General features: G+C 38.3%; 2 protein-coding genes and 1 pseudogene across 2 annotated transcripts; all 3 read right to left on the bottom strand.

Annotated features, from left to right (window-relative positions):
- Positions 1 to 3,344: 3,344 nt before the first annotated feature.
- LOC148240445 (proteinase inhibitor-like) lies at positions 3,345 to 3,668 on the bottom strand (annotated as a pseudogene).
- Positions 3,669 to 6,045: 2,377 nt separating this feature from the next.
- On the bottom strand, positions 6,046 to 6,456 carry LOC148240444 (protein DOWN-REGULATED IN DIF1 11-like). The gene has a single exon (XM_088210314.1). It carries the CDS (start codon positions 6,454 to 6,456, stop codon positions 6,046 to 6,048), a length of 411 nt encoding a protein of 136 aa, XP_088066440.1.
- A 1,168-nt stretch (positions 6,457 to 7,624) lies between these two features.
- Positions 7,625 to 8,035, bottom strand: LOC148240443 (protein DOWN-REGULATED IN DIF1 11-like). The gene has a single exon (XM_088210313.1). It carries the CDS (start codon positions 8,033 to 8,035, stop codon positions 7,625 to 7,627), a length of 411 nt encoding a protein of 136 aa, XP_088066439.1.
- Positions 8,036 to 24,056: the final 16,021 nt, after the last annotated feature.

Below are 24,056 nucleotides of genomic sequence, written 5' to 3'. Positions count from 1 at the left end.
TGTTACAATAAAAACAGAAAGAATACTGATTATTTAATATTATAAAATATATATATATATCAATAAATTTCTATGAAATAATTTTACGAGATTGAACCAATTGTATCAATTAGTAAGATATTACTAGAAAATAAGAATTAATCATTCACTTTTATTAAAATAAAATTGAGAGAAAAAAAGGTTGATCCATACTGACTTGGGCAATCAGATGACATTTTCTCTCTATAATTCAATAAAACAAGTGAAGATGAGTTGATGGATTTACATAGCTGATGAGGTGGGATATAAGTGTTTTTTCTTAAATCAGAAACTTAAAAATGCATTAAAGAAGGGAATTAATTACAAATTAAGATGTTATTTATGGGCAAGACCATTCTTGAGTTCAATAGATTTATATACATTGTAGTGACATTAATTTATACGTCAATATATTATTGGTTTTCTTTAGGTAATATTCATGTGTGCCTTAAGTAAATAATGCGTTGCGTAGGTTGTAAGTTATGTAACGGTTCCGAAATTTTAAAAGAAATAATTCATAAATTAAGTGTGGAAACGAAATAATTAGTTAGTGTCTATATTTCTTACACAATAACTTAAAGTACTAAATAATGCTACAGAAATTACACTTTTGAAATAAATACAAAAAATTAATGAAATAAACGGAAAATAAATAAAGTACTAAATAGTGCTACATAAATTACACTTTTGAAGGAAATACAAAAAATTAATGAAATAAACGGAAAATAAATAAAACTGGTATGCTACTCGCAACTCTCTTATGGATCAGCCTCTGGATTCTGGTCATCTTGATCTAAAATGGTTAAATAAGAAATGAGCTACGCTATCCCAGTAAGAATATCACGCTATTCAACGACATAGAAATGAAGGTTGGTAGAAAAATCAAAACAACTAATGGAGCTCTTAATTAAACAAATTCATTTATCATAAACAAAATCTTTTGCCATCTATTTACCGTAGTGAGATTTACAAAACAACTTATAGAAATAATAACATAACTCAAATAATGATTTCATATGCAATCGATTTGAATAACAATTCTATCCTTTATCAACCTATTAGTATCCATGGGGGTTTATAAGGATGTTCCTACAACACGTGAACCATTTCCTTTAACATTTCAAATTAACGGGTCGTCTCCATACCCAGTCCGATATGAGCCCCAAACCACTAAACCTCAATGCTCCGTCCAGTGTGAGGGTGAAATGGGTCGTCCCCATACCCTATCTGGTATGAGTGTCAAATTACCAAACTTCGATACCCCATCCGGTATGAAGCAACGTTCACGGTAGGATTTTCTATGCGCCCAGTTCGTCTACCATCTCTCAGGATATCCAGTAAGGCTGTCGCTTCATCCATTCACTTAATCACACAATTTTCCGTTTTTCTTTAATCTCTCTTTTTTCCAATTCAACCGTAAACCCATAAAATAAACAATACATGCATTCAAAGCTGTAAAATCGATCAATCAGATACTATCATGCATTCAAACCGTAAAAATAATTAACAGAAACAATAATATATAATTTTCGAACACATAATTAATTATGAATATTTTTTAAATTGTATAAAATACCGTATTATTATTAATTTAACTTCAATTCCATAACAGAGAATAGAGTAAGAGATTCTTACTCAATTCGATGCCTAAAAAATGAAACTTGTTGACTGTGCCTATCGCGGTCCCCGGATTCCCTGAATTTTTCTTCGGAAATTAAAACACACTACAAGTATCTACAAATATCCCAAAAAATCCAAAAACAGTGTCACGACCCCTTTTTGGCTAATTTTGAAATTCCAGCAACGGTGGCTCCGACGTGCTTCGGCGACGACGCCACTGCTTGCGATGGTGGTCCACCTCAGGTTGGCTATTTTTGGCCAGTTTTGCATCAATCCTTGCGAGAAAACACATTAAGGGACCTCAGTTGGCCGAAAAAATTGAAAAACTGAAACTCACCAGCAGCAGGGCTCTTCGGTGAGGCGGCTCCGCTAGCTCGCTTTTGCGGTTGAGTGTTTTACTTTGGTCAACCTGTAGAGAAGAAAACGGTGAAAAAATTTTGCATAACGGAAATCGGGAAGGGCCTTATCGGAGGTGGTTTTTAAAATTTTTTGCGGCGGCACTGCCGGGCTTTGCCCGTAGTTTTTGGCCAATTGGCCGATCATTTTACTCCAATATGGCCATGGGGGTGTTTAAAATTGAATTCTGAGCAAAAAGAAATTTTGTTACTTCTTTTGGCGATCGGAAGTGGCTCCGGCGTGGCGTTGGATGGTGGTGGTTCTCCTTTCCAGCGATTGGGTCTTTTTCTCCGATGAGGGTGTCTGACGGCTAGGCTTAGGATTTGGTGTGAAGAGAATTATTTATATTCGTCCCCTTTTAATATGGGCCGTCCATCGCGATTGATCTGAAACGTCTGATCGCAATTAAATAGGGAGTGAATCTAGACCGTTCATCGCTATCTGATATGAACCGTCCAATCGCGTTTAAATAAGAAGTGGATCTGGACCGTTGATCGCATTTAAATCTGACCGTCCAAGCGCGTTTAGGGAGAGAACACATCCAGGTCGTTTGTGCATGCGGGAGCGAATATGGACGGTTTGATCGCGGGCACGCGGATCGCCCGCGTGGCCTCCCGTGTGGCACTGTGTCAGTGTCTGTTGCCACGTGGCGCGTTCTGGTTCGTAAGAGCTACTAACCGGGCATCTTATGTGGTATAACTTTTTTAAATTACATTTTGACCCATAGTTTTCGATTTTTCTTTCAAAAATACCTTCAAAATCCAAAATTTCACTTGTTTTTTTTTTCAAAATTATTTTCAATTTCATTCTCTTTCAAATTTTTTTCATTTTTATACTAAATTAAAATAAAAAATTAAAAAAACTACATTTACAAATTAATTTAAATTACAAAAAATTAATTTGGGTATTACAAGTTATTTTGTCCAAACTAAAAAATTTAACCCAATTGAAAAACTAAACCGAAATGGTTTAATTTAGTTTAGTTTTTAATTACCCTCCAAAATTTGATTTGCATTGAAATTAAATAAAATTTTTAAATCAAATTAAAATCCAAATTGTATATAATTAGAAAATAGGATATGATATTAATATATAATAAACTATTAAATCACATAAAATATCAGTCACATTTATTTATTTCCAATTATTCAAATAAATATCTAAAGGAAAATAACATAAGAGAATTTACTAATTATTGAAAATTAAATAAAAACTACTTATTTATTTATTTGGTTACAATGGAAGCTAGATCGGTCAAGAAACTAGCCCATGTATTATTACATTTATTATATGAAATTACGTGGGCAATGTTAGCCTATAGTAGGAACTAGAGTAACAATCTTGCAATCGTTTACCTAAACCCAAACCCTGTTGCAGCTAAAATTCTTGATCACCGGAGTTCCTTCCAACAACACGATGACTTCCAAGACATTTGGATTTTCTCTCTTTATGGTTTCCGCTGCCTCATCTCCATTTTTCCCAACAAGTTCCGGCCATGAGTTTTTACCTGCAACACCCATACATATATATATATATATATATGTATATAATTTCTTATAATTGTGCACTAATTAATTACCCTTACATATGAAAAGAAGAGTTGATCCGTACTTACCTGGGCATTCAGACACCATTCCTTTCTTCTCTAAATTGTTTTTGTTTCTCTTATATGTAAAATTCAATAGAACAAGTGAGGATGAGTTCCTGAGGTTGTAGGGTATTTATATAGCATATGAGGCGGCTCGGTGGAGATGTGGGAAATTATTTCATGAATTTTAATTTGTAAAGTATGGCTTTGACTTTGATTAATGGTGGCTGTTCATAGGTTTTACGCAGCTTACCTGTCCTATACTGTACAGAGCTTATCCATATCTATTAACAAGGGAAGAACACCATATATAATAAAAGAGATGTTCTTAGTGTTTACCTATATATATATATATATATATCAAGAGGAAGATAAGAAAAGAGTCTGCAGTCGTGAAGTATGGAATTTGAAAGGATCCCTGCTCATCCTCAAGGACTATATGCCTGATTTATCTTCAGATGAAATTGAATTTGATATTTCCTTATAATTTTTAAAAATAAAAAAAATGATAATATATTTAAATTTTCAGTTAAAGTAATAATATATATAATAATTAGTTAGTTAAAATTTTTAAATATAAAATTAAAAAGTGATAATTTGTAACAGTTAACCAATTAATTTGAAAGGATTTTTCTTCTCTTGTTGTGACAAGAACTCTAAATTGATAAAGAATATAAGTTTTGATGAAGTAAATCTCTTAGAATCTCGTCTTAATTTGTAGGATAAGTATTTTTGAATTCTTATGAGATTTACTTGAAGTTGAAAGCTATTCATGAGGAGAGTTATGTTTGATTGCGGAAGAATGAATGATTATGTATAAAAAATCTTTAGAACTTTTATTATCTATATGACTATTGTGTCTTAAAAGAGATGAGTATCAAGTTATGACTCTCCCAACAAGAGTAATGACTCTCTCATGTGAAATACTTGAGAGTTTATGATTGGAAAGTCTTTTTTGACCATTTTGTTATAATCATCTTTATCATAAGATCTTAGTGTGAGTTGCACCCCATTCTTTTCTCGCATCAACCCCCTTCTTCAAAATAATTTTTTCTCGAATTGGGATATTCTCATTAATTATTTAATTGACTCTCCTTCTTGTGAGAAAGATATCTCAACACTTTAATGCTGTAAATCCCAACACTTCAATGCTCGGACTTGGGTGACAGAGCTATATCCTCTGAAAGTGCCGGTACAAAAAGCAGTCCTGCGGCGAAAAATAGTGCCAGAAAAGTGATGGAACAATCCAATTTCGCCATATTGGGAGCAAGGGAAAGTTTTCAAAATAGCTTGTGTACAATGGTTCTTCAATTTTAGAGATGAATTATATAGATGTTTTTTTTATAACGGTCACTATAACATATTAATTTAACATCTACACCCTCCTCCGTTAATTACATCCATTAATTAAGTTATTAATTTAAGATAGAAATTCAAATTTTAATAGTTAAACGAACTAATATTGACATACATATTACCTTATAAAAAATTGATTTCATATTTATTGGCTTTGAGGTATTTTACGTTCGATCCACGAGATTAAAATATTTGTCCAACCTTTCTCAAAGAGAAAAAAAAAAGAACATATTTCTCCAATGCCTCAAACTACGAGGCAGATTTTCCTTATTTGGGCAGGCTGATTGGACTCGTCAGCAAGTTAAGTGCGAAGTTTGTTATGGGACCTAGAATTTACAATAATGCTAAAATTCAGTATGTACTAAAATGTTATTATTAGATTGAGTTAAATAGATCAATAAGAATATAGTAGTTTGATTTATTTTTTAATTTGTAATTGGAGGTCCTAAAAATTTTTATTGATTCCTTCCAAACAAAACGGACTGAGATTTTAAGATACGTATATTATTAGATTATTGTTTTGTTTTGTCAATTCCGTATATTACATATTAAGTGAATAAGTATGGTTTACGAAATTTATTATTTAGTTTTGTTCTTATTAGGTTTATTTATTTATTTTAATTAAAAACATCATGTGAGGAAAAAAAATACAATTTAATTTGAGCTGAACCCAATAAATTTAGATAGCGTTAGCGTTTTTTATTTTTTTTTTCTGGCCCTATTTAGACTCATTGTCTCCTTTTTAATATTAACAAACACCCATGAAATGCCATACATAACTTACTGTTTGAGTGTTAATTTTCTAATGATATTTTCTCCATGAATTCATAAAAAAAAATTTTAACCCTGTCCATTTGATAAAATTAAATTATTTTGCGACATATAACTTTTCAAATATTCTGATAAAACAATATATCAAGGATATATCAATGTGCAACTTTGTAGATACATATATACCTTGCTTAAAGCTCTATACTTTGTATGCTTGAAATTAAAATCATTATTAATAGTCCAGAAAAATGGACAAATACAGGAGAAATTATAAACTACAATTAATGTATTATAACTCATTTGTCAAGAGAGATCGGAGCATGGGCTTCCTTCCCGTAATTCGTTATGCAATAGTTCCATACTTCCTTGCTTTTGCTGTGGGCTACAGGTTCATATGCCTCTAACTGTCTCATTGACAAAACGACATCCACCAAAATATGGTGACAATCTATCCCGGACTCTATTATTTTCAAACAACAATCTCGACTCACGTTGAGCTGATTTTTGGGAGCTAAAAGGTATCCCAGCACTTCAATGCTGCATCTCCCGTTAACTTTCTGGACGCAAGTTTGAAAGAATTCCTCATCGACTATATGATGCTCGGACTTGGGTGACGGGGCTATATCCTCTGAAAGTGCCGGTACAAAAAGCAGTCCTGCGGCGAAAAATAGTGCCAGAAAAGTGATGGAACAATCCAATTTCGCCATACTGGGAGCAAGGGAAAGTTTTCAAAATAGCTTGTGTACAATGGTTCTTCAATTTTAGAGATGAATTATATAGATGTTTTTTTTATAACGGTCACTATAACATATTAATTTAACATCTACACCCTCCTCCGTTAATTACATCCATTAATTAAGTTATTAATTTAAGATAGAAATTCAAATTTTAATAGTTAAACGAACTAATATTGACATACATATTACCTTATAAAAAATTAATTTCATATTTATTGGCCTTGAGGTATTTTACGTTCGATCCACGAGATTAAAATATTTGTCCAACCTTTCTCAAAGAGAAAAACAAAAGAACATATTTCTCCAATGCCTCAAACTACGAGGCAGGTTTTCCTTATTTGGGCAGGCTGATTGGACTCGTCAGCAAGTTAAGTGCGAAGTTTGTTATGGGACCTAAAATTTACAGTAGTGCTAAAATTCAGTATGTACTAAAATGTTATTATTAGATTGAGTTAAATAGATCAATAAGAATATAGTAGTTTGATTTATTTTTCAATTTGTAATTGGAGTTCCTAAAAATTTTTATTGATTCCTTCCAGACAAAACGGACTGAAATTTTAAGATACGTATATTCTTAGATTATTGTTTTGTTTTGTTAATTCCGTATATTACATATTAAGTGAATAAATATGGTTTACGAAATTTATTATTTAGTTTTGTTCTTATTAGGTTTATTTATTTATTTTAATTAAAAACATCATCTGAGGAAAAAAAAATATACAATTTAATTTGAGCTGAACCGAATAAATTTAGATAGCGTTAGTGTTTTTTATTTTTTTTTTCTGGCCCTATTCGGACTGATTGTCTCCTTTTTAATATCAACAAACACCCATGAAATGCCATACATAACTTACTGTTTGAGTGTTAATTTTCTAATGATATTTTCTCCATGAATTCATAAAAAAAAAATTTTAACCCTGTCCATTTGACAAAATTAAATTATTTTGCGACATATAACTTTTCAAATATTCTGATAAAACAATATATCAAGGATATATCAATGTGCAACTTTGTAGATACATATATACCTTGCTTAAAGCTCTATACTTTATATGCTTGAAATTAAAATCATTATTAATAGTCCAGAAAAATGGACAAATACAGGAGAAATTATAAACTACAATTAATGTATTATAACTCATTTGTCAAGAGAGATCGGAGCATGGGCTTCCTTCCCGTAATTCGTTATGCAATAGTTCCATACTTCCTTGCTTTTGCTGTGGGCTACATGCTCATATGCCTCTAACTGTCTCATTGACAAAACGACATCCACCAAAATATGGTGACAATCTATCCCGGACTCTATTATTTTCAAACAACAATCTCGACTCACGTTGAGCTGATTTTTGAGAGCTAAAAGGTATCCCAGCACTTCAATGCTGCATCTCCCGTTAACTTTCTGGACGCAAGTTTGAAAGAATTCCTCATCGACTATATGATGCTCGGACTTGGGTGACGGGGCTATATCCTCTGAAAGTGCCGGTACAAAAAGTAGTCCTGCGGCGACAAATAGTGCCAGAAAAGTGATGGAACAATCCAATTTCGCCATACTGGGAGCAAGGGAAAGTTTTCAAAATAGCTTGTGTACAATGGTTCTTCAATTTTAGAGATGAATTATATAGATGTTTTTTTTATAACGGTCACTATAACATATTAATTTAACATCTACACCCTCCTCCGTTAATTACATCCATTAATTAAGTTATTAATTTAAGATAGAAATTCAAATTTTAATAGTTAAACTAATATTGACATACATATTACCTTATAAAAAATTAATTTCATATTTATTGTCTTTGAGGTATTTTACGTTCGATCCACGAGATTAAAATATTTGTCCAACCTTTCTCAACGAGAAAAACAAAAGAACATATTTCTCCAATGCCTCAAACTACGAGGCAGGTTTTCCTTATTTGGGCAGGCTGATTGGACTCGTCAGCAAGTTAAGTGCGAAGTTTGTTATGGGACCTACAATTTACAATAGTGCTAAAATTCAGTATGTACTAAAATGTTATTATTAGATTGAGTTAAATAGATCAATAAGAATATAGTAGTTTGATTTATTTTTCAATTTGTAATTGGAGGTCCTAAAAATTTTTATTGATTCCTTCCAGACAAAACGGACTGAGATTTTAAGATACGTATATTCTTAGATTATTGTTTTGTTTTGTTAATTCCGTATATTACATATTAAGTGAATAAGTATGTAATGGCCCCGGAATTTTAAAATGAAATATGTGTATTAAAAAGGTCAAATACGGAAGCGTAATAAAAATTTTGATTAACATCCCTTACACTAAAACCAAAAACGTGCTCAAAGTATAAAAGAACAAACTAACTAAAAGAGAAACTCAAAAATAAAAGCTATAAATATAACTACGGAGTCTTCAGGCATCCCCTTCGCCGTCTTCCTGCGGAACGGGCTCGGGAACAATGTCTTCCTGATCTGAAATGATTAAATAAGGAATGAGCTACACCAGTCCAGTAAAGATATCACACTATCTCACTGTCACGGAGGTAAAGGTGGGTAGAAAATATAAAAAGACCAATTGAGCATAATTTACAACAAATTCTTTTATCAATAATAAAATCCTTTACTATCCACTTACCTCGGTGAAGTTCATAAAACAACATACGAAAACAATAACATTATCATCATCATGAAATCATATGAACTGTATAACATAATACTTATCACGCCTTTTGCATTTCAATCATTACACAACATATTTTTCCTCATTTACCAGCCTACTAGTATCCATGGGGATCCATAGGGGTTCCGCTACCCGTGAACCCTTAACACTTGTAATCAGATTCTAGAGCCGTCCCCATACCCCGTCCGGTATGAGGGTGAAACGGGCCGTCCCCATACCCCGTCCGGTATGGGCGCCAAAACACATAAGGTCTCCATACCTCGTCCTGTATGAGAGGCCATAATCCTGGTAGGGTTCCCTACGGACCCGGTCCGTCCACCATCTCCCAGGATATCTAGTCAGGCTGATCACATTATACAATTATCAATTTACATAACCTTTCATTCCCCTTTTCCTCAGTTAGCATCATCAAATCACACACAAACAAGTAAACCAGTAATTCATGCCAAACAAGACAACATACAACATCGGGTTCTCAGTCATTCAATCCATAATCAATAAAACAGTGATATATGCACACAAAACTATGAAATAAAAACATCAGACCTCATACTGCATTTAAAACAGTAAAATAGGCCAAACAACAACTGACCGACAAACACACCAGACTCGGGCTCCATTAGCGACCTTAAACAATCTCACACATCTATTGATTCATGAAATACCGTTTTAGCATTTATTGAACTTTAATACCGTGATAGGAAATAGGGTGAGGGGTCCTTACTTATTTTCGGGGTCTGAATACGGCTCTACAGTGCGCCTACAGGCTGTCCCTAATTTTCCCTGAATTTTTTTGGGGAACTGAAACGCACTACTGGTACCTGCACGTGTCCCAAAAAATCCCAAATTAGACCCAGGGCCCCTTTCGGCCAATATCGCAATTCCGACACGGCGGCTCCGCCGTGCTCCGGCGACGCCGCCGCCGCTTGCAGTAGCGATTCGCCTCGGGTTGGCCATTTTCAGCCGTTTCCGGCCGAATTCGGCCACACTTGCATCGGTCCCTGCGATAAAACAACCCTAGGGCCCTCGGGGGGTCAAAAAATTATGAAAAACCGAAGCTTACCGCCGGCGGTGCTCTCGGGTGCGGCGGCTCTCCGGCGTGGTTCGTGTTTTGGTGATTTGGCTCCGATCAACCTGTAGAGAAAAGAATGGTGATCACGGTGATATAAAAATTGTATCAAACGGAGGCCAGGAAGGGCCTCATTGGAGGCAAAAACCGAGGAGGGGCGCGGCGGCGCCGTTGGGTTTCAGTTGTGTTTTTCGACCGTTTGGCCAGGAGTTTGGCTCTGATTTGGCCACAGGGGAACTCAGCATTGAAAAACGAGCCGGGGGTATGAAATTTACCTCGATCAACGGTCAGAAAACTCTCCAGTGCGGTGGCGGGTGGCGGCGGCCGGCTCCTCCGGCGTCTAGTTAGTCTTCTCCGGCGAGGGCTGGCGGCTAGGGTTTTTGTGGTCAGGTGTGGGGGGTTTATTTATACCCTTTGCCTTTTAATCACAGCCGTCCATCTTGATTTAATCTGGGCCGTTCGATCGCGATTTAATTTGGATTAAATCTGGGCCGTCCATTGCGATTAAATCTGGACCGTCTGTGCGCGTGCATCTGGGCCGTCCGTGCGCACGCTTGATCCAGGCCGTCCATGCGCGCGGGAACGCATCTGGGCCGTTCGATCGCGCGCACGCGGACCGCCCACGTGGCCCGTTCCCGGGTCGGCGTGGCCTTGCCACGCAGCAGGTCCTGGTTGGCCAGGGCTGCTGATGTGGCGCTGACGGGGCACAATTTTTTTAAATTACTTTTTGACCCCCAGTTTCCGATTTTCTTTTCAAAAATACCCCCAGAATCTAAATTTTCACCCCTTTTTCCCAAAATCAATTTCAATTAAATCCAAATAATATTTTTACCCAATTTTATCATTATTATTATTATTATTTTTATTATATTAAATTAAATTAAATTAAATTAAATAAATCAATTAAAATTCAAAAATTATAAAATAAACTAAATAAAATAAATTAAAAATTAATAATAATAATTATAAAAATGATAAAATTAATGGGTGTTACAACTCTCCCCCCCTTAAAGAAATTTGGTCCCCCAAATTTGCCTCTTACTCTTGGTCGAACAAATGGGGATATCGGGCTCTAAATTCTGATTCTAGTTCCCAAGTAGCCTCCCTGGGTGTGTGGTTCTGCCACACGACCTTTACAAATGATATTTCCCGGTTGCGGAGTATTCTGCTCTCTCGGTCCGTGATACCGACCGGTACTTCTTCATAAGACAAGTCCTCTTGGAGTGGAAGCGGTTCATGAGCCAAGACATGAGAAGGGTCCGGGTTGTACTTACGTAGCATAGATACGTGAAACACGTTGTGAACTCGGAAGAGCTCGGGAGGCAGTGCTAGTCTGTAGGCAGCGGTACCAATCTTGTCTAAGATTTCAAAGGATCCAATATATCGGGGGTTTAATTTTTCCCTCCTGCCGAACCTACTAATTCCCTTGAAAGGAGTGACCTTAAGAAACACACGGTCACCTTTCTCAAACGCTAGGTCTCTCCTCCGGATAACTGCATAACTCTTCTGCCTACTCTGAGCTGTCTGAATGTTCTTCTTGATTTTAACTATCTTGGACGTGGTCTCCTCTACCAACTTCGGGCTGAACAATCTTCTATCGCCCACTTCCTCCCAACAAATCGTTGACCTGCACGGGCGCCAATATAGCGCCTCATATGGAGTCATGCCGATACTTGCTTGGTAGCTGTTGTTGTAGGCAAACTCTATCAGGGGTAGATGGTCGTCCCAATGGCCCCCGAAGTCAAGGATACAAGCTCGGAGCATATCCTCAAGCGTACGAATTGTCCTCTCTGATTGTCCATCAGTCTGGGGGTGGAAGGCAGTACTAAGAGACAGCTTTGTTCCCATAGCTTGCTGGAAGCTACTCCAAAACCGAGAGGTGAACCTGGGATCCCTGTCGGATACTACTGTTATTGGAACCCCATGCAATCTGACTATCTCCTGGATATACATCCTTGCCAACTTGTCCAATGAATCGGTCATCCTGATGGCTAGGAAGTGGAAAGACTTGGTAAGTCGGTCAACGATTACCCATATGGCATCGTGTCCTGAACGCGCCTTAGGTAGCCCCGATACGAAGTCCATGGTGATATGTTCCCACTTCCATTCCAGGATCGGTAAAGGCTGAAGTAACCCACCTGGGCGCTGATGCTCTGCCTTGACTTGTTGACATACCAAACATTTAGATACAAAGTCGGCTATGTCTTTCTTCATCCCATGCCACCAAAACCGGGGTCGTATGCTTTGGTACATTTTGGTGCTTCCTGGATGCATGACAAACTTCGAGCCATGGGACTCTGTCATGATGTCCCTTTTTAACTCACTGTCATCTGGGACACACACCCTGTCTTGGAAACGAAGTAGTCCATCAGCAGATATTCGGAATTCTGAGCTCCCTCCCTGTTTTGCATCCTTCTTGCGGGCTACCAAGGCGGGGTCAACTGTCTGGGCTTCCCTTATCCTCTGAATTAACTCGGGCTGGACTGTCAGGTGGCTCAAACATGTGACTCTCTTCAGATCATGAAGTCGAACCTGTTGTGTGGCCCCAATTGGTCTGCATTCTGAAACCATCAAATAGGCTAAGATACCTGCACTTTTCCTGCTGAGGGCATCTGCTACCACGTTGCCCTTACCCGGATGGTATAAGATGTCACAATCATAGTCCTTAAGGAGTTCCATCCACCTTCTCTGACGCAGTTGAGATCCTTCTGAGTGAATATGTGTTTCAAACTCTTGTGATCGGTATAGATCTGAAAGGTCTCTCCATACAAATAATGGTGCCAGGTTTTCAAGGCATGAATGATTGCGGCAAGTTCCAAGTCATGGGTGGGATAGTTCTTCTCATGATTCTTTAACTGTCTGAACCCGTATGCTATAACCTTTTCATGCTGCATTAGGACACAACCCAGGCCCAGATATGAGGCATCACTATAAACTGTATATCCTCCCGATCCACTCGGTAAGGCTAGTACGGGTGCAGTGGTCAGCCACTTCTTTAATTCTGAAAAACTTCTTTCGCAGTCTTCATTCCACTCGAACTTGGCATTCTTCTTTGTGAGTCGGGTTAGAGGAGCTGCTAGACTGGAGAATCCTTCAACGAACCTGCAGTAATAACCTGCCATTCCCAAGAAGCTACGGATTTCCTTAACTGATGTCAGTTTCTCCCAACCAAGTACCGCTTCAACCTTTTCAGGATTCACTGATATCCCTTCCTTCGATATGATGTGTCCTAGGAAGGCAGTCTGCTCAAGCCAGAATCCACACTTACTCAACTTCGCATATAGCCTCTTGTTTCTAAGGACCTGCAAAACTTGGGCCAGATGGTGAGCATGCTCTTCTCTGCTTTTTGAGTAGAATAAGATATCATCGATGAACATGATGACAAACTGATCCAAGAACTCTCTGAAAACTCTGTTCATCAGATCCATAAAGATTGCCGGGGCATTGGTTAGCCCGAATGGCATGACCAGGAACTCATAGTGTCTGTACCTGGTTCGGAAGGCCGTCTTGGGGATGTCTTCTGTTCTTATCTTTACCTGATGGTAACCTGATTGTAGATCTATTTTAGAAAAGACCTGTGCACCCTACAACTGATCGAAAAGGTCATCAATCCGGGGAAGAGGATATTTGTTCTTAATTGTTACCTTGTTTATCCCTCTGTAATCAATGCACAGTCTCAACGTTCCATCTCCCTTCCTTGCAAAAGTAACTCCGACACCCCAAGGAGAAACGCTGTGTCTAATGAAACCACTGTCTTGTAACTTAGTGATCTGTTTTCTTAGTTCTTCCATCTCAATGCGGCTCATTCGGTAATGAGCAACCCAGATGGGCTGGGTACCTGGCTGTAAGTCTATGGTGAACTCGACCTCTCTGTCCACTGGTAGACTGGGCAGTTCATCCGGAAATACGTCTGGAAAGTCTCGGACTACTGGAATCTCTTGGATACAAACTTCCTTCTTGGGCTTACCTAGTTAGAGAAAATACAAGATTAAGGTACTGGGAATTAAGAAAACTTGCCATCAGGGAAGATCAGTACTGAATGATTTTATTAACTTGTAAATGGCTCCTCGTTGGGAGGATTAAATACAACATTTTTGTTAAAGCAGTCTATGGTGGCGTGATACACCGCTAACCAATCCATTCCTAGGATTACATCAAAATCCCCCGTGTCTAACCCTATTAGGTCTACCCTCAGTTTCCTATCTGTTATCTCCACGGCACATGCCCTGTAGATAACCTCTCCTAGCAATGTCTCCCCCCCAGCGGTAGATACAAACAACAATGAATCAAGTCTATCAGGTGATACACAAATTTTGGAAGCAAAAACATGTGAAACAAAAGAATGTGATGCACCAGTGTCAAACAAAACATGAGTAATGTGGCCAGATATAGTATACATACCATGTACCACGTTCGGGTCTGCGTCGGCATCCTTCTGGGTAAGGTTGTAAACTCTGCCCTGGATTGGAGGCCTTCTTTGATTCTGGTTCCTCGGGCATTCCCTTGCATAGTGCTGGGCACTGCCGCATATGCGACAGGTGTTGCTGAGGCGGTAGCAGGGTTGGTCCCCGTGATCCCTGCCGCAGTGCTGGCAGATCTTCCCACGTGCTGCCCCCGTAGCCTGAGGAGGGGCCTGGATGGCGAGTCTGGGCCTCTTACTGGGTTGGACAGGCACGGTAGGTGCTGGCCTGCGGAGTGGGGTTGAGGGTCGGGAACTCCCCACTAGCTGAGGGTGGGTGTCGAAACTCCTTTCTATGATCTGCGCCTTTGCTAGGACCGCTGAATATGTCTCGAGCTCCATTACCAGTAAGTGCTGTCTGATCTCCGGGCGGAGACCCCACTGGAATTTCCTGGCCTTTCGGCCCTCATCCATCAATGTCTCCGGGGCATATTGGCCCAACTCCAGGAACTTACGGGCATACTCCGACACCGTCATGTTTCCCTGGACCAATTGAGCAAACTCCATTTCCTTTAGGTGTCAGATGTGTTTAGGGAGATACTCCGCCTGGAAGGCCGCTAAGAACTGCTCCCAAGTAGCTGGTGTAGGCAGGGTGGTCCGCTTGAGCTCCCACCAGCGTACTGCTTCCCCTACCAGCATGTAGGAGGCAATGGCAGCCCTCTGCTCAGGAACTACTCCCAAGGTCTCGAAAGCTCTCTCAGTCTCTGCCAGCCAGTATTGGGCCTCTTCAAAAGAGGATCCCCCTTGCAAAAGTAGAAGGGTTCAGTCTTCTGTACCTCTCTATGAAGCCGGGGTCGATCAAGGAAGGAGCGGGGTCCCGAGGTAGAGGGACTGGAGCCGGCTGAGGGTGAACTGGGGGGCTCGGTGGTGGAACCTGATGATGTGGTGGGGGTACTGGAATGTGTTGTGGCGGTGCCTGGTGGTACCGTGGCTGTGGTACCGGGTCGTACCACGGCTGTGGTGCCGGGTGGTACTGTGGAGGAGCAGGCTCCTGCCGGGGTGGCTCGGGATCAGCCTGCTGTAGCCGGGGCTCAACCTGCGATAGCGGAGGAGGTCCGGGTAAGTCCCTTCTCTCCTCTCGCCTTTGCTGGGTAGCTACGAGAGCTTCCACCATCTCAAATAGTCTGTCTAAATCCTCCCGAAGCAAATTATCTTGGGTTACTCGGTTTAGTGGGGGCCTTCCTCTCCTCATTTTCGTGTACCTGCATTCACAAGAAATGGTTGAGTAACGATCTATCGGTGAGTATTTCTCTAAGGCACTATTGTGTAAGGGATGGGTCCGAGGAAATGCGGCTCTGATACCAACTGTAACGGCCCCAGAATTTTAAAATGAAATATGTGTATTAAAAAGATCAAATGCGGAAGCGTAATAAAAATTTTGATTAACATCCCTTACACTAAAACCAAAAACGTGCTCAAAGTATAAAAAACAAACTAACTAAAAGAGAAACTCAAAAATAAAAGCTATAAATATAACTACAGAGTCTTCAGGCGTCCCCTTCGCCGTCTTCCTGTGGAACGGGCTCGGGAACCACGTCTTCCTGATCTGAAATGGTTAAGTAAGGAGTGAGCTACACTAGCCCAGTAAAGACATCACTCTACCTCTCTGCCACAGAAGTAAGGGTGGGTAGAAAACAAAAACGACCAATGGAGCATAATTTGTAATAAACCCATTTATTCATAAAAACGTTTACTTTCCATTTACCTGGTGATATCCATAAAACACTACACAAGCAACACATTATCATCATCACGTTATCACATAGACTTTATTATACAACATTTATCACGTGTTTGTATTTCAATCTTTAAATAGCATAATTCCTCTTTACCAGCCTACTAATATCCATAGGGATCCATAGGGGTCCCGCTACCCGTGAACCCTTAACATTTATAACCTGATTCCAGGGCTGTCCCCATACCCAGTCCGGTATGGGTGCCAAAACACATAAGGTCTCCATACCCCGTCCGGTATGAGAGACCACGTTCCCGGTAGGGTTCCCTACGGACCCGGTCCGTCCACCATCTCCTAGGATACCTAGTCAGGCTGTCCACATTATTCGTTTGCCAATTCACATAACTTTTTATCCCTTTTTCTTTAGTCACCATCATCAAGTCACACACAAACATGCAAACCGGTAGTTCACGCCAACAAGACAACACACAACATCGGGTTCTCTGTCATTCAGTCCATAATCAATGAAACAGTGATACATGCACACGAAACCATGAAATAAAAACATCAGACATCATACTGCATTTAAAACTGTAAAATAGAACAAACAACAACTGACCGACAAATACACTAGACTCGGGCTCCATTAGCAACCTTAAACAATTTCACATAGCTATTGATTCATGAAATACCATTTTATCATTTATTGCACTTTAATACCGTGATAGGAAATAGGGTGAGGAATCCTTACTTGTTTTCGGGGTCTGAATACGGCTCTACAGTGCGCCTACAGGCTGTCCCTAATTTTCCCTGAATTTTTCCTGGAGAACTGAAACGCACTACTGGTACCTGCACGTGTCCCAAAAAATCCCAAATTAGACCTGGGGCCCCTTTCGGCCAATATTGCAATTCCAGCATGGCGGCTCCGCCGTGCTTCGGCGACGGTGCCGTCGCTTGCGGTGGCGATTCGCCTCGGGTTGGCCGTTTTCGGTCGAATTCGGCCACACTTACATCGGTCCCTACGATAAAACAACCCTAGGGCCCTCGGGGGGCCAAAAAATTACGAAAAATCGAAGCTTACCAGCGGCCGTGCTCTCGGGTGCGGCGGCTCTCCGACGAGGTTCGTGTTTTGGTGATTTGGCTCCGATCAACTTGTAGAGAAAAGAATGGTGATCACGGTGATATAAAAATTGTATCAAACGGAGGCCGGGAAGGGCCTCATCGGAGGCAAAAATCGAGGAGGGGCGCGGCGGCGCCGCTGAGCTTCGGCTGTGTTTTCCGGCTATTTGGCCAGGAGTTTGGCTCCGATTTGGCTACAGGAGGACTCAGCATTGAAAAACGAGCTGGGGGTATGAAATTTACCTCGATCGGTGGTCGAAAAACTCCCCGGTGTGGCGGCGGGTGGCAGCGGCCGACTCCTCCGACGTCTGGTTCGTCTTCTCCGGCGAGGGCTGGCAGCTAGGGCTTTTGTGGTCAGGTGTGGGGGTTTATTTATACCCTTTGCCTTTTAATCACAGCCGTCCATCTTGATTTAATCTGGGCCGTTCGATCGCGATTTAATTTGGATTAAATCTGGGCCGTCTGTACTTGATTGAATCTGGGCCGTCCGTGCGCGTGCATCTGGGCCGTCCGTGCGCACGCTTGATCTGGGCCGTCCGTGCGCGCGGGGACGCATCTGGGCTGTCCGATCGCGCGCACGCGAATCGCCCACGTAGCCCGTTCCCGGGTCGGCGTGGCCTTGCCACGCGGCAGGTCTTGGTTGGCCAGGGCTGCTGACTGGGCCACTGACGTGGCTGCTGACGTGGCGCTGACGGGGCACAATTTTTTTAAATTATATTTTGACCCCCGGTTTCCGATTTTCTTTTCAAAAATACCCCCAGAATCCAAATTTTCACCCCTTTTTCCCAAAATCAATTTCAATTAAATCCAAATAATATTTTTACCCAATTTTATCATTATTATTATTATTATTAAATTAAATTAAATTAAATTAAATAAATCAATTAAAATTCAATAATTACAAAATAAACTAAATAAAATAAATTAAAAATTAATAATAATAATAATAATAAAAATGATAAAATTAATGGGTGTTACATTAATTTTTTTAGTATATACCGAATTTTACTACTACTATAAATTCTAGGTAACATAACAAACTTTGCACTGAACTTGCTAACGAGTCCAATGGTCTCCCCAAATAAGGAAATCTACCCTGTATTTTTGGGGGTTAGAGAAATATTTTCTTTTGTTTTTCTCTTTGAGAAAGATTGGGCAAATATTTTCAATCTTCTAGATTGAACATAAAATACCTCAAAGCCAATAAATATGAAATTAATTTTTTATAACATAATATATAAGACAATATTAGTTTGTTTAATGATTAAAATTTGAATTTCTATATTAAATTAATAATTTCATTAAGAGATGTAATTAATGAAGGGTGTACATATTAAATTAATCTATTATAGCGAGTGCTACAGAAAAGTATCTATATAATTAATCGCTGAAACTAAAGAACCACTGTACATAAGTTATTCCACAAACTTTCTCTTGGTCCCAATATGGTAAAATTGGATTGTTCCTTCAATTTTCTGGCACTTTTTGTCGCCGCAGGACTACTTTTTATACCAACCTTTATACAAGATATAAGTCCGTCACCCAAATATGGACATCATATAATCAACGAGGAATTCTATCAAACTTGTGTCCATAAAGTTAATGGGAGATGCAGCATTGAAGTGTTAGACTCTTTTTTTTCTTAGAAAAATAAGGTTAATGTGAGTCGAAATTGTTGTTTGAAAATAATAGATTCTGGGATAAATTGTCACCATGTTGTGGTAGATATCGTTTTGTCAAGGAAAGAGTTGGAAGCATATGAACTTGTAGCTCACATAAAAAGCAAGGAAACATGGAACTATTGCATATTGAATTATGGGAAGGAAGCACATGTTCCAATCTCTCTTGATAAATAAGTTATAATACATAATTATAGTTTATAATTTTTCATGTATATGTCCAATTTTTTGGATTATTAACAATAATTTTAATTTGAAGCGTATAAAGTATCGAGCTTTTAGCAAGGTATATATATATATCTAGAAAGTTATGTATTGATATATCCTTCATATATTGTTTTGTTTAATTTCATTACAAATACCTAGTTAAATTATATAAATTCACAAAAAAATCAATTGAAACTTAACATTCAAATAGTAAGTTATATATTAAAAAAGATTGAAAAAAAGATATTTCATGAGTGTTTATTAATATGAAAAAAGATTGAATCAAACCAAATAGACAAAAAAAAAAAAAGAACAACAAAGACTATTTAAATTCATTCGGTTAAGCTCAAATTAAATTGTATATTTTTTTTCGTTACATGATTTTTTGATTAAAAAATAATTAATAAATCTAATAAAGATTAAACTAAATAACAAATTTCATAAACAATAACTATTCATTTATTAGGCCACTTATGGAATTAACAAGACAAAATAATAATATTAGAATATATATGTATATATCTTAAAATCTCAATCCATTTATATGGATGGATTCAAATAAAAATTTTTAGGACCCTAATTCCAAATTGGAAATTAAATCAAACTATTATAATTTAATTCGGTCTATTTAATTCCATCTAATATTAATTTTTTAAGTATATACCGAATTTTACCACTACTATAAATTCTAGGTAACATAACAAACTCTGCACTGAACTTGTTAACGAGTCCAATGGTCTCCCCAAATAAGGAAATCTGCCCCGTAATTTTGGGGGGTTAGAGAAATATTTTCTTTTGTTTTCCTCTTTGAGAAAGATTGAGCTAATATTTTCAATCTTCAAGATTGAACATAAAATACCTCAAAGCTAGTAAATGTGAAATTAATTTTTTATAACATAATATATACGACAATATTAGTTTAATTGATAATTAAATTTTTTATTTTTATCATAAATTAATAATTTAATTGACAGATGTAATTAATGGGGGTTGTACATGTAACGCCCAATAATTTTAATATTTTATTATTATTATTATTAATTTTATTTTTATTTATTTTATTTTATTTAGTTTATTTTAATTTAATTTAATTAAAATAAAAATAACAATAATTATAAAATTGGGTAAAAATATTATTTGGATTTAATTAAAATTGATTTTGAAAAAAAGGGGTGAAAATTAGGATTCTGGAGGTATTTTTGAAAAGAAAATCGGAAACCGGGGGTCAAAACGTAATTTAGAAAAATTGTGCCCCGTCAACGCCACGTCAGCGGCCCAGTCAGCAGCCCTGGCCAACCAGGACCTGCCGCGTGGCAAGACCACGTCGACCCGGGAACGGGCCACGTGGGCGATCCGCGTGCGCGCGATCGGACAGCCCAGATGCGTCCCGCGCGCACGGATGGCCCAGATGCACGCGCACGGACGGCTCAGATTTAATCAAAATGGACGGCTGTGATCAAAAGGCAAAAGGGTATAAATAGAACCCCCACACCTGACCACAAAAACCCTAGCCGCTTGCCCTTGCCGGAGAAGACGAACCAGACGCCGGAGGAGCCGGCCGCCGCCACCCGCCGCCGCACCGGGGAGTTTTCTGACCGCCGATCGAGGTAAATTTCATACCCCCAGCTCGTTTTTCAATGCTGAGTTTCCCTGTGGCCAAATCGGAGCCAAAATCCCAGCCAAACGGCCAGAAAACACGGCCGAAACCCAGCGGCGGCGGCGCGCCCCTCCTCAATTTTTGCCTCCGATGAGGCCCTTCCTGGCCTCTGTTTGATACAATTTTTATATCACCGTGATCACCATTCTTTTCTCTACAGATTGATCGGAGCTAAATCACCAAAACACGAACCTCGCTGGAGAGCCGCCGCACCCGAGAGCACCGCCGCCGGTAAGCTTCGGTTTTTCGTAATTTTTTGGCCCCCCGAGGGCCCTAGGGTTGTTTTATCACAGGGACCGATGCAAGTGTGACCGAATTCGGCCGAAAACGGCCAACCCGAGGCGAATCGCCGCCGCAAGCGGCGGCGCCGTCGCCAGAGCACGGCGGAGCAGCCGTGCCGGAATTGCGATATTGGCCGAAAAGGGCCCTGGGTCTAATTTGGGATTTTTTGGGACACGTGCAGGTACCAGTAGTACGTTCCAGTTCTCCGGAAAAAATTCAGGGAAATTAGGGACAGCCTGCAGGCGCACTGTAGAGTCGTATTCGGACCCCGAAACAAGTAAGGACCCCTGACCCTATTTCCTATCATGGTATTAAAGTTCAATAAATGATAAAACGGTATTTCATGAATCAACAAATGTGTCAAATTGTTTAAGGTCGCTAATGGAGCCCGAGTCTGGTATGTTTGTCTGTTAGATGTTGTTTGGCCTATTTTACGGCTTTAAATGCAGTATGAGGTCTGATGTTTTCATTTCGTAGTTTCGTGTGCATATATCATTATTTTATTGATTATAGGTTGAATGACTGAGAACCCGATGTTGTATGTTGTCTTGTTTGGCATAAATTACTGGTTTGCTTGTTTGTGTGTGAATTGATGATGCTGACTGAGGAAAAGGAGAATGAGAGGTTATGTAAATTGATAATTGTATACTGTGGTCAGCCTGACTAGATATCCTGGGAGATGGTGGACGGACCGGGTCCGTAGGGAACCCTACCGGGATTGTGGTCTCTCATACCGGACGGGGTATGGAGACCTTATGTGTTTTGGCGCCCATACCAGACGGGGTATGGGGACGGCCCGTTTCACCCTCATACCGGACGGGAGGTTTATAGTTTTGGCGTCCATACCGGATGGGGTATGGGGACGGCCCTAGAATCTGATTACAAGTGTTAAGGGTTCACGGGTAGCGGGACCCCTATGGATCCCCATGGAAACTAGTAGGCTGGTAAATAAGGAAAAATATGTTGTGTAATGATTGAATTACAAAAGGTGTGATAAGTATTATGTTATACAGCTCATATGATTTCATGATAATGATAATGTTACTGCTTTCGTATATTGTTTTATGAATTTCACCGAGGTAAGTGGATAGTAAAGGTTTTTATGTTAATAAACGAGTTTATTGTAAATTATGCTCCATTGGTTTTTTTGTGTTTTTTACCCACCTTTACCTCCGTGACGGTGAGATAGTGTGATGTCTTTACTGGACTGGTGTAGCTCATTCCTTATTTAATCATTTCAGATCAGGAAGACATTGTTCCCGAGCCCGTTCCGCAGGAATACGGCGAAGGGGACGCCTGAAGACTCCGTAGTTATATTTATAGCTTTTATTTTCGAGTTTCTCTTTTAGTTAGTTTGTTCTTTTATACTTTGAGCACGTTTTTGGTTTTAGTGTAAGGGATGTTAATCAAATTTTTATTCCGCTTCCGCATTTGACCTTTTTAATACACATAATTTATTTCAAGATTTCGGGGCCGTTACATTATGTATTGATATATCCTTCATATATTGTTTTGTCAAAATATTTGAAAAGTTATATTGCAAAATAATTTAATTTCATTACAAATACTTAGTTAAATTATATAAATTCACAAAAAAATCAATTGAAAATTAACATTCAAATAGTAAGTTATATATTAAAAAATATATTTCATGAGTATTTATTAATATGACAAAAGATTGAATCAGACCAAATAGACAAAAAAAAAGAGAACAACAAAGACTATTTAAATTCATTCGGTTAAGCTCAAATTAAATTGTATATTTTTTTCATTACATGGTTTTTTGATTAAAAAATAATTAATAAATCTAATAAAGATTAAACTAAATAACAAATTTCATAAACAATAACTGTTCATTTATTAGGCCACTTATGGAATTAACAAGACAAAATAATAATATTAGAATCTATATGTATATATCTTAAAATCTCAATCCATTTATATGGATGAATTCAAATAAAAATTTTTAGGACCCTAATTCCAAATTAGAAATTAAATCAAACTATTATAATTTAATTCGGTCTATTTAATTCCATCTAATATTAATTTTTTAAGTATATATCGAATTTTACCACTATTATAAATTCTAGGTAACATAACAAACTCTGCACTGAACTTGCTAACGAGTCCAATGGTCTCCCCAAATAAGGAAATCTGCCCCGTAATTTTGGGGGGTTAGAGAAATATTTTATTTTGTTTTTCTCTTTGAGAAAGATTGAGCTAATATTTTTAATCTTCTGGATTGAACATCAAATACCTCAAAGCTAGTAAATGTGAAATTAATTTTTTATAACATAATATATACGACAATATTAGTTTAATTGATAATTAAAATTTTTATTTTTATCATAAATTAATAATTTAATTGAGATGTAATTAATGGGGGTTGTACATTTTAAATTAATCTAGTATAGAGAGCATTAAAAAAATCTATATAATTAATCTCCGAAACTAAAGAACTATTGTATACAAGCTATTCTAAAAACTTTTTCTTAGTCTCAATATGGCAAAATTGGATTGTTCTATCACTTTTCTAGCACTTTTGGTTGCCGCCAAGCTACTTTTTATACCAACACTTTCACAAGATATAAGTTCATCACCCATGTATGAACATCATATAATTGATGAGGAATTCTTTCAAATTTGTGTCGATAAAGTTAATAGGAGATACAACATAGAAGCGTTAGAATACTTTTTATCTCACGAAATTCAGGTTAACGTGAGATGAAATTGTTGTTTGAAAATAATAGACTTCAGGATAGATTGTCT

This window comes from Carica papaya, chromosome 8, assembly GCF_054855325.1.
Source record: "Carica papaya isolate Zhongbai chromosome 8, ASM5485532v1, whole genome shotgun sequence".
Taxonomy (NCBI): domain Eukaryota; kingdom Viridiplantae; phylum Streptophyta; class Magnoliopsida; order Brassicales; family Caricaceae; genus Carica; species Carica papaya.
Note: the sequence above shows the minus strand (reverse complement) of the source record. Positions and strands in the feature narration are given on the sequence as shown.

What these genes read in the sequence shown, in the direction of transcription:
- LOC148240443 (XM_088210313.1), bottom strand. Translation starts at nt 8,035, where the DNA reads ATGGCGAAATTGGATTGTTCCATCACTTTTCTGGCACTATTTGTCGCC.
- LOC148240444 (XM_088210314.1), bottom strand. Translation starts at nt 6,456, where the DNA reads ATGGCGAAATTGGATTGTTCCATCACTTTTCTGGCACTATTTTTCGCC.